Source organism: Parasteatoda tepidariorum, chromosome X1, assembly GCF_043381705.1.
Source record: "Parasteatoda tepidariorum isolate YZ-2023 chromosome X1, CAS_Ptep_4.0, whole genome shotgun sequence".
NCBI lineage: Eukaryota > Metazoa > Arthropoda > Arachnida > Araneae > Theridiidae > Parasteatoda > Parasteatoda tepidariorum.
The window spans coordinates 71,775,166-71,787,567 of NC_092214.1; the positions used below are offsets into that span (position 1 = coordinate 71,775,166).

Consider the following 12,402-nt stretch of genomic DNA (forward strand, 5'->3'; position numbering starts at 1 on the left):
ATTTAGGAAAAAATTGTAATTTGTATTGTGAGATCAGGAACGTAACTCTAGTTCAATTTTAAACTCTCGAATTTGTCAGAAAGCAGCGGAAATGTGAATTTACGATAATCGGCGATAAAACCTATTCTATCTGGCCATGATACTTAAATACTGTTTGGTGTAAGAATATCAACTACTAAAACAGTGTGGTTTATCATTCTATTGTTCCGAGACCTTTTCAAATTGTTTTATTATATATATATATATATTGTTGATTAATACTTGGAACACGCGTCATGAAAGTACTCACAAAAATATTATAAAGTATATTTTCCATGAATCACTTGAATATGTATTTGAGTACTTGATATTGAAAACTTTAAAAAAGGGATTGAACCTTCAATATAAATAATAAAATATTCCTACTCTTGCTCTTTTTTAAAAACTCTTCCGCTGCACTTTTTCAAAAATTACTTATCATATTTAAGTAAAAATTAGGTTGTAGCGAGAANTTAATATTGAAAACTTTAAAAAAAAGGATTGAACCTTCAATATAAATAATAAAATATTCCTACTCCTAATTAAAAACTCTTCCGCTGCACTTTTTCAAAAATTACTTATCATATTTAAGTAAAAATTAGGTTGTAGCGAGAATAAGTATTTATAAAAGGGTATAGATGATATGCTATGCTTTTAGCCATGCTTCTTTTTCTAAAAGTGACTTTTGTATATCCAGCTGTTTCTTAGTATTATTTCCTGTTAGGTTCCACTCAAATTTACAAAGTTTTCACGCGATAACACTACGAAACGCAGCAACATCTTATTACCTACTCGAAAATCCTCGTGTATTTCAGCACAAGGCATTTTGAACAATTTGAAAACGAGGCTTATCATTATATATATTTATCCATCCTCTACATATATAAATATACCCAGAAAAACTAAAGTATAGCATGTTTTTGAAAAGGTTTGTTTTATTAAATGAAGGATATTGGAAAAAATCAATACAGATTTTGATATTAGCAATATAATTTTTCTTAATTTATTTGTTTTTTCTAAAATAACAATTCAAATTGCTTTAAATGACAATTTTCTTATAACTAAACTTGCATTGAGCCATTCAATTTCAAAACAAATGTCTGAAAATGTATTATATATAAGCTACATTCATTAAAAAAAAAGTAAAGTATGAGCTTCTTTTATTGTGCTTCATAAAATTTATTGTGCTAATAAATATTTCTTGTAGCGTTTTCACACTTTAATTTGTACTATAATTATGCTACTTCATCAATGCGTTAAGATACATTTATTTCTCTTGTTCACCTTTCTGGTAATCAAAACATAAAGTAACACGTGAAACAAGAGCACTTTTGAAAATGCTCGGAACCATTTTTTTTTTTCAGAGCGCACATACTCCATTTCCCTTTACTCCAATGTCCAGTAAAATTCCTTTTCACAGTTTTAAAACCATGATAGTAGTAATTGGTTTCAAAACCATAAAGGTGAAGAAATATTCCTAACCTTAAACTTTTTATTTATTTATTTATAACCGTCGTTGAACAGCCAGCCCAATTTTGGGTTTACGACTATTAATGTTCAACTCCGTAGCCTTGTAATTTAGGACCTAATCCAGAAGACAAGGGAACTCCTGGATCAAGTATTGAGAGAAATTTGCCTTCGTGGAGGACTTTTTGATGGAACTAACCCGCATTTTCGTTGCATGGAGCTGAAAACAACGAGAACCTCCCATGGTTAGCCTGACGGCAAGGGGACTCTAACTCATAATCCGTCTACCATTGAGGATGTTTCACGTCAGCACTGCGGTCGGTGCAAGCCGGATGTGGAATTCGTATCCCAGCCATCGCCGGGATTCGAACACGGTTCACCTCATTGGAAGGCGAATGCTCTATCCCCTGAGCCATCGCGGCTCCACATGTGACCAACCTTAAACTATAGGGTCATTTGGATAGACGGACTGCTACCGGTTATTTTATTGTAATTAATAAAAATTCTAACAGAATGCAGCACCATGGCATTCGCCGATCGTTTTACGTGAACCTGCCAATATGCAACCACGGCAAAAGAAAATATTTTAGTTTTAAAATAAATTCAATGAAAATTTTCCACTATAAATTCATCTTGAAAATATAAATGGCGGCCTTTATCCGACCGGTATTCTAAAATATGATCTTAGGTGTAAAAAAGATTTGTTACTCCTGGAAAAACTGTTCTACGTCGGGGTAAAAAGAAAAACTTTCACATTGTTTCTTTTCACGCTCAAAAGAACGTATATTATTACGAGCAAAGGAAAAGTTTTCGCTATTAATGGAAATATTTTCAAATCAAAATACTTAAATTATTTTTTTGAAGAGGAGGGGGAAGGGATAATATTGAAACAATTTTTAAAAAAATCTCACGCAAAACGTCCTTGCTAAAAGAGAACGTCAATTTTCGAGCTTTTTGAGGTTTTTCCTGCAATACCGGTTTATCCCATGTTAATCATTAAAAAGATAGTGTATAAAGGAAAAGATACCACATGCATTTACCTAGAATGGTAATATTTGGCGAGCTTTAATAAAAAAATATTAAATTACATTTCAGACCAAAGTTTTTCTGTAATATATTAATTGAATTATTGAGATAACAGTTTAGAAAAGAGTAATAAATTATTTATTCGAAAATAAACCCTTTTCTTATTAAGGTTCATCCGCAAAAAAGTTGACTGTATTAACTTAAACTTCAAAAAATTTCCTTTGTAAAAGAACAAAAGGATATAGTTAATTTCTTTTGTACGATTAGAATGGGATGTACAGAGTGTTTTGTTATCACCACCGTTAATATATACTTTTAGAATCTTTTTCGAGCACAAAACAAAAAAATACATTAAGAGTCGTAATTAATATTTCAATGAGAAACGAAGCAAAAACGCGATCGAAAGCAGTTTAATCACAAGTGACGATAGTGGAATGAAAAATAAAGTAGTTTGAAGTACCTGATTATCTAGAAGGCGTTTCTAATATTCCCTTTTCAACTCTTCTCTTTTTCCTCTAGCATTTAAACTGGTTTTCATGCATTCATCCACGCTTTTTTTCGATCAATAAATATCAGCAACGCTTTTTTTTCCCTCTTTCTTTCTTTTAAATTTCAATTTGCTATATATCTATCTATCTATCTATCTATCTATCTATCTATCTATCTATCTATCTNTTTTCATCAGTCTTTGCAATGTTGGGGTGATGCAGATCCATCTCATACCCGCGAAAAAGAGATCAACAATGCACTGCCATCCGTATGTTCAACATATATATATACAGTGGAACCTGTCTAAATTGACCACCCTCGGGACCAAGTCAAATGGTCACTATATAGAGGTGGTCACTTTTACAGGTTCCACAGTATGTATATATATATATATAAGTGCTCTGTAAAATGTTGGGAAATACTATAATGGATTTAGTGTTTTTCAGTTTGAAATAATACTATGTAACACTAATTTAAACTAAATTGATTTACTAATGGAATTTTAAATTAACTTAGTTTATTTTAGTTTGAATTATATTATGTATAAATTTGCTGAAGCGGATGATGACTATGCGCCTAAATTCTTAAACATCGTGAAATAAAAAAGTTTAAAATAAAATCTCTCGCAATAATTATTGAACAAAAGAGTGAAGGCTGCTTAAAAATGACATGCATCGATCATTACGTGACAATCTAGGGGGAAAAACACCACTCAGATATGAACTAAAAAAAATAATTTTTTTTTTCTACTAGCACTCTAAATTTCATCTTATTCTATTTTAAGCACCAAATAAAATCACAAACTATAGGAAGCTGGGTTATTGAAAAACATTAATAGTATTTAATAGCTAGAAAAGTAATGAAAAACTTTGAGACCTTGACAACTTTTATCTGTGTTTTTCGTAAACGGGACGCTTCTAAGAGAAGCTCATCGATTGTGGGTGGAGAGCATGCGCAGGGCAACACGTGGGACCATTCGGAGCATCACAGAGGAAAAAGCATCATAGAGGCCATCTTTGATCCTCCACCTGTGCACACACGAGGTTTCTACCTCCGCACCTACTCAATTCCTACCTGTACCTTGGAGTCTCTCACTATAGGACTCCTTTTTAATCAACCAGGCACTTTCAAAAAAAGTTCATCAAAATAAAAGAAAAATTAACTAAATCGTTGTTAAAGTAAAAACTGTGCACTATTTTACTATTCAATATAGAATAAAAAAATTAATATAAGAAGTTGATGTATTTTTTTTTTTTTTTAAAATTGCAGAATTAAAATGTAAGTGAGATCTCAACTCAAATCTACTCTTAATACAATATGATTATAGTACAATTTCCTCAACTGGGTAATGACAGCAATTATGTAATGTTAAAACACATGCCGATTTCATGCTAAAATTTTTTAGTTTTGCAGTTGATTTTTCAAATTTCATCAAATATATTAATGTAAAAATCAGTGCCCGATTTAAAATTCAAAGATCTTCATGCATTCTCTATCAATAATCTTGAATCAAATATAAATCTTGGTTGTGAACAAAAGGCGTTTGATAGATTTATAAGTAAAGTATTATGGCATGTTGAGAGAAATTAAACCTATATTTATTTCAATTCTTAAAATTATATTTCTGGTAGAAAATGTATCAGGAGGACGCATTATATCTAAACTTTAATAGGTATAAGCTTTTATAGTTAGGTAATAGTAATATTTATTTTATTAGAGTGATATTTATTTAATTATTATTGCAAAAATTACGGTATATCAGATTTTTTGTTCTGTAACATGTTCCTGTAAAAATGGATTTTATAGTGAAAAGTACGAACACCCTCAGTTCCAGTAATTTTACCGTAATATTCTACAGAGTGCAAATTACTTCAAGAGAAATAGCAAAAGACACAAAAAGCAAGAAATAAGTAAAAAAAAAATTTAAAGGCGTAAACTATCAACCTCTCTCCTGACTAAATCATTAGTGCTACCCCTAATATTTTAAAAGTCAGCGAAAACTCAATCCATAAGAAAATAAAAGAAAATAAATATTTCTTCAAAGAAAATACGTTTATTATGTCTAACTTCATTCCTAAAATTATGGTCTTTTCTAATTACTTTATATATTTAATGTTCGCCCTTTGCACTGCCTTAGTATGTGAAACTCCGATATTCGAGTATGAGAAATTTCATCAGCTAATTATTCAGGGCGTTCTTCTTTTTTCTCACTATATAAACAAAATGTTTTTATTTTATTTTATAACAGTAGTTGAACAGCGGACCCAAATTTTAGGTTTACGACTTCTAATGTTCAACTCCGTAGCCTTGCAATTTTGAACCCAATCCCGAGGACAAGGGAACACCTGGATCAAGTATTGGGAGAAATTTGACCTCGTTGAAGACATTTTGATAGAACTAACCCGCATTTGTGCTACATAGCGAGGAAGACCACGAAAAACTCAAATGGTTAGCCTGACGGCAAGGGGACTCTAACTCATGATACGTCTACCACTGAGGATAATTACGTCAGCCCTGTAGTCAGTGAGAGCCGAGAGCGGAATTCGAATCCATCAGTCATCGCTGGGATCGGAATGAAATCTAGAAATATTTTCGCTAAATATTTATTTAAAAAAGATCAAAAGATTATAGTGATTAGTGAAATAACACTTCTGATATTATTTAGCTTGTAAATACGGAGACGACTGCAAAAGATTAAAGGGATTGCAAATGGTTAAAGGGACTGCATAGAGTTTCACTGAATAAAAAGAAAAATGAGCCACTTTCAACAAATTTAAAATATCAAATTATTTCAAGAATTATATTATGAGGTATTTATAGTGAAATATAAATTTAATAAATTAATTAAATCCAAATTTAATCTTTCAAGGAATAATTATTGGCTTTCAAACCTGAGCAAATATGAAGAAGAATCGCAAATATTATAGTTTCGGACATTTTAGAACAAACTTACATTCAAAATTTACATAGCTTAATGTGTATTAGTATGTACGCTAACAATTATGAAATAAATATGTTATTTTATTCGAAACCAGATAGATTATAAACTATGCACATTGCATAATTTATAAAAAAATTATGTTATGAATAACTTTTGATTCGGAGCTCTGATTTTCACACATAATCTTCAATCATAAATAATTTTTTTTTTTTTGTGCCCATCTATGAATTGAAGATATAAAATAAGACACAAAATTGTTTCTTTTATAATCAATCCATCTTTTTTACGACTATTTTAAATTTTTTCTAGATATGGGAGATGTTACAATCAGGATGATATGTACCCAACAATTAATTTCGGAAAAAAACCTAACTTTCCGGCCCCTTACCGTTGTTTTTACTGAGCATATTGCACGAATAAAAATAATCCTTCCGTTTATCAAAGATAATTAGATGAAAAATACTTTTCAATACATATTTATGATTTTTCATTATTTAATTTAATATTATTATGAATAATTTTGGAGAGTAAAATATAAATCCTTTTACATCTACTCAAGCTATTTAGTTTTAAATCATAAAATCAAAAATTTCAGAGGGATCAATTCAATAGGTCCCGGGGACTCTTACATTTAAATCTTAATTTCTAAGAAATCATTGAATCAATTTTGTTCAATTTTATGATTGAATTATATACAAGAAATAAAAATGTTCAAACTATTCATTGTTTTTATCTTTATTAAATTGAATAATAAAATTAAATAATGAATTATGACAAAAAATGCTAGCATAAAAATTCAGTAATAATTTTTTTCCGACGCTCTCAAAAATTCTTTAAGACTAAATATTAAAATCTAAAATTTGAACGAAATATGTTAAATAAATCCTCCAAAAAAATACTAATTTCAATCGGGCTTGTCTTTTAATTCCAAAATTAGATTAATTTCAATTTAAATCTCAGAAGCCACTTAAACGGATACACTCAAAATTTAAACTTTATCATTTAAAAAGCTGTATTCACAACTAACAATTCAAAAATGTCATTATTAAATTTAAAAAAGTTTTAAAAAAAACTTTAAAAAAATATTTGCAAAACCTTTTTTTTATAAAACGAACTTCAAATAAGAAAGTTTTATAAAAGAAAGTTATTTTTATATTCGTGCGCAAAATTCCAGAAACTTCATGAACACACCGAAAGTAGAGACTTCTATTAAAAGAAATAAACTTTCGAACGAATAATAGGAAAAACTAATAGGTAAAAAGAACTTATTTGAGTATCATCTTTCAAACTACGACTTACAAGAAGCCAAATTCATCGAAAGATATATGTTACAGTAAAGAGAGTTAGTTTTTATGTCTGATTTTTTTTTAATGAAGTTATCGAGTGCGCCATTTCTTTAACATATTTTAAGTGGGTATTTCATGAGAATTTCATCTTGGTACATAAAAATTCGAGCGTTCGGTCAAAATTGATTTTATAGAGTTTGTTTTTTATTTTGCACACGATAAAACTTAAATTAAAATTTCGGCCGTTATCTTTTTTTTACAAAAATGATTCCAAATTAAATTTCAGACTTCATCTGTATGAGTCTCAAATTAAAATACAGAAATCAAAACCCATGAATTTGTACAAAAATAAAATTTTTTCCAGTTCAGTTCATACAGTACTTGTCAAATTATAATAATAATTTGAGTTGTTCTCTAATTTAAAGAGACATTTGCTAGGAAATCGCATGTTCTGAAATAATTAATAATTTTTAAAAGGTTCATACACAACAAAAGGGTTTCTGAAAATTGACCAAAATTGTGTCAAAATAGCTCCGAAAGAAATAATAGTCGAATTTGCAAACCCCATGCTCTCAAAATTGAAACAGTATATTCTCATTTTTGAGCAAAATGCATTGCCTCCGAAGTACTGTTGATGGAGAAATGTGTGAGACAGATGTTCATGGCTGTCGGCAGTATTCGACCCAAGAACCTCCGTTTTGGTAGTAGAATGCTCTAACCACCATAGTTGCACATCGATGTCCAGGGAGAGTTAGAAAGCTTTATGTAGTGACCTCCGCAATGACGCATCATGGCATGCTTATTTCCATTTTCAATGGTTTTGCAATTTGTAAAATATGGCCCCAGTAACTTAGTCAAGAGGCCAGTAATTTTAATTTCGCTTTTTGCTTTTTTCGCTATATGTTAAAAGCTTTTAAGTGAAAGGATTGCGACAACCATTGTATAAAGCTTCCTAACTCTCCCTGGACTGGGATGCACTATTATGGTGATTGAAGCATCCTACTACAAACCCGGAGGTCCTTGAATCGAATCCTACCGACAGCCAACGACGCGCACATTTCCCAATTTACTTAACTTCCGAAGCTATACATTTTGCTAAAATATGAGTATACACTTTTTCAATTTTAAGAACATAGAATTTTAAAATTCGACTAATACTTTATGGAAATTATACGAAACTCTGAATGAAATGCATTACTGAAAGTTAAGCATTGCAACAAAGATTACGCCTGAAGAACACGCAGAAAACCACGCTAGGCGGTTTAACGATAGATATTTCATAATACATGTCGAGTGTTTAAATGAAATAATTTATCACAATAAGCAGTTAAAAGTCAATTTTTGACAATCTGTGTTATTTAGACACCTACTATCATATTATACAGAAACAATATTAAAAGATTTCTCAAACAATATCTTAATTTTAAGACGTGATAGTCAGTTACAGCCGATTGAAGTCACTTTCGTACAGCCTGTTTTTACCTTTGTTTATAGTTATTAATCCAGATAAAAATAAAAGGTTAAAATCTAACTTTATAGACTACAGCTGCTTCACTTATAACAGCTACAGACTTTTTCAGAAAAGAAAATTAATTCATTAAATAAAGAATGAATTTAAGAAAACATATAAAAGAAAATTAATTCATTAAATAAAATCGAAGTTCTTTTTGGAGAAAAAATGTTTTAGATAGACATAAATCTACGTTAGGTAGCAAAACAACGCATTTATAGATATCTAAGCAATGTGTATTCATTTTTAGTTTATATTAAAATTGCAGTCTTTAAAAGTATTAATTCTTTTAAGATAATAAAATACATTTATTTAAAATACAAACATAACGTCCTAATGTTTCGTTTCAAAAATTCATCTTTCAGAAATTATAAAAATTTTGCTAAGATTTTAAAATTATTCTATCTAGCTTGTAAATTCTCAAATTTACAAGATAGATCTTTACAATATTGCCTTCTTAACATGTATGATATTTAACGTTTTTGTTCAAAATAATACTTTTATTACATTATTAATTCATAATTGAATTTAAATTAATATAAAAGACATAGCTTTTTAACTCAAAAATATGCATTTGTTAATGTCAAAATGCAACTTTAATATAATGCATGATGTCAAAATATAATCTCGTGTTTATCATTCCATGAGCCTTTATAATCTATCATAATAATAGATGTCTAATAGCTCTTAGTTATCTCTATAACACACACTAAATGTAAGATCAGGGTTATCTACTATATATATAGCTAAAAAATTTGAAGCACGTTAAACCCATACTTTAAACTTGCTTACATTTTTACACAAGGTGTCAAAAACCTAACACCTTAACATGGTGTCAAAATGCACCTCATTAGCACAAAAATGTATCCCCTTTAAACTAAATTACTGAATACAACTCGATACAATAATTCGAACAGAAATAAGGTTCAGTTTAACAGCATATTAAATTTATAGAAAATTTTAATAATATAATGGTTCGAAGTACCAATATTATTGTTCAACACTAAACCATTTTTTTGGTGAGCAGTAACTTGCCAAGTGGAATCTCAAGATTATCTCTATAATATATGCCAAATATGATTAAAGAGTTGTGATCATAATAATTACAGTAATGTATGCAATCCTAAATAATTACAGTAATAATAATGTATATGTGAAATAATATAATCATATATACGAATTAATATTGTCATATTAAATTTTCTTAAACTTTTTAGCTATTATATATTAATTAAACGTTCTTAAAAATGAATAAATATATAAGAAGTACCGTAATGTTTATGATCGTCGTCACTAAATAGCATTAATGTTCATAATTTTTAAATATGTTATGATAAATATGACTGTAAAATTTCAGCGTTGCCAAAATATATAATATTCCTCATACTGCAAAGGAATTTATTACAAAAGATATGTATTTTTTGTTAACATTGATTCACATTTTGAAACAGAGCCGTTTTGATTCTTAAAATCAGTTGTTCAAATATTTACTTAAAAAGCTAACGGAAGTTGTAAAAATGCTTATTTTATGAATTAGGTACTACTGTTTGTTACGAAAACAAACTACTAACAGGTGCTTTATTCAATTAGAAAAATGATAAAATAAATTTGGTTTATGCTGTTTCATAATCATAATGCTAAAAATGTGGTAAAAATGTGGGTAAGATATGCATTAATTTTTGAATGATTGTAGGGCAACTAGTGTTAACGAAATAGGAAGAAAAACTATGAGAAATGCAACAAGAAATAGAAAGAATATATCTGAGAAATTGAAAAAGAAATTTCATTCAGAAGACAAAAAAAAAAATATAAATAGATAAAAGAAATTATGAAGAAATAAAAAAAAGAATTTAAGAAATTAATGAAAAATCAATCAAAAAGTTAAAAAAATTTATTAAATAGAAAGTATTCAATGCGAAATAATAAAAAAATAATAAATTCTATGAAAAAAATCCTCTAAAATAAATAACAGTAAGTACAGTTATTTACATTATAACAGTAATATAAATAACAGCAAACTTGTAAATAACAGTGAAACAAACATAAATAAACTTGTTACGGAGCGAAAACCTCTTTTTAATCAATATTAAGCTCAAAAATACATTTACTATGACTTATTCTAAAATAGGTTTTCTAAGTAAAAAGAAAAACTTCAAATTATTTTCTGAAATCCATTTTTAAAACGAAAGACAGATTTTAAGAATATATTTATAACAAATGCGTTTATTCTTTATTTTATTTGTGAGAAAATTTCTTTTCCGTGAGGTAAATTTTATAAAACGATAAAGTGTTTTGAATTGTGTCACGAAGTACAAACGAAGAGTAACTTACACTAAACCATTCTTATCCTTAATGAAAAGAACGATAACCACTTCAAAGCAGAACACTTGTTGAATGCCCATATAATCAGCAGCTGAAAACGCAAGCTCACAGGATCTCATGCATTTTAACTTACTCTTGTCATTTAAACACGTTATTTCCTCATTCTACACATATTTTTATTTATCGTTTGCATTTTAATATTTATCGTTTGCTTTAAAAAGCTTACAAAAAAAACTATTATTATATTGTCGTTAAATATCAATGTTGTTGTTTTTTTCTAAAAAGTGCATTTAAAAGTTTCGTCGCTTTAAAATGTTGCAGTAATAAAACGAAAAGCAACTCACCGGAATTTTCGAACAAGGAATGTAAAGAACTTGGTCTGACGTTTTGCCACTGGATGATTGACTCGCTGGAGGTCCAATTCGAAAGCCCTTGGCTTTGACCCAAAATCGAAATTTTGAGTTTTCAGCATTCGTCTGCTCTTCTCCCTTGAGTATTTTGAATATCCGATTGTATTTGCGTCGAGTAATTGTTTTAGTCTTGGCACTATCCCCGTAAGTCTTTAATGCCCAAACTTGGAAGGATTCATACATTTCGGACTTGGAGATGTTTGGGGTTGTTTGGGAAGAAATAAAAGATGGTACGGCTGCAGCAGCTTTAGCAGCCGCGTGTCTCGTGTTATGCCTTCTTTTCTCCATAGAAGACGCTCTAAATTTTGAACCCAGAGCCTGCCGCGCTGATGTCATCTTCAAAGATCCCAGTTGTGGAGAAAGGAGCTGCTTTACTCATCTTCCAACGCTCCCGCCGATCATAGAGAGAGCGTAGAACTTTGCTAGTCTGCGTTCGTTCGATGCGCGCGCCTACCGGCAAATGATGTAGGACCAAAATTGCTCACCGTCCACAGAATGTGTTGGAGGGGGGTTTCATTTGCCGGCCGCTGCGCATCCCATGCCATCCTTTTATTGTATTTCTTTCTTTTTTTTTCCTCCACCCCCAACTGTACCGGCACGAAACAATTCGAAGTAGTGAGGATTAGTAGAAATTTAGATACATAATGAGAAAATTCAACTAATGAGCACAACAAAAAAAATTTCTGTTTTTTTCATTAAAATAATTATTTTTTTATTTTAAATTTATTTTATGTTTTTTCTTTTCTTTTTTTTTCAATAAAATTTCATACTTTGAGGCATAACGCTCTACTAAATCGATTGCTTTAGATATTATTTTAAAAATCCATAAGTTGTATTATTTTAATTACATGGAGTTTAGGATTTTTGTTAATAAAGATAGTAATAACCACAAGATAAGTTAGATACATAAGGGAACAATTCCACTAAATAGCA

At 29.6% G+C, this 12,402-nt stretch overlaps 1 protein-coding gene across 1 annotated transcript in view; it reads right to left on the reverse strand.

Annotated features, from left to right (window-relative positions):
• LOC107453845 (nucleolar protein 4) overlaps nucleotides 1-11,934 on the reverse strand; it is a 66,754-nt gene extending 54,820 nt beyond the window's left edge. The window contains exon 1 of the mRNA XM_016070818.3: nucleotides 11,404-11,934. Within this exon, the coding sequence (XP_015926304.1) occupies nucleotides 11,404-11,805 (402 nt within the window). The 5' untranslated portion in view covers nucleotides 11,806-11,934. The remainder of the gene's footprint in view (nucleotides 1-11,403) is intronic.
• Between the last annotated feature and the right edge of the window lie 468 nt (nucleotides 11,935-12,402).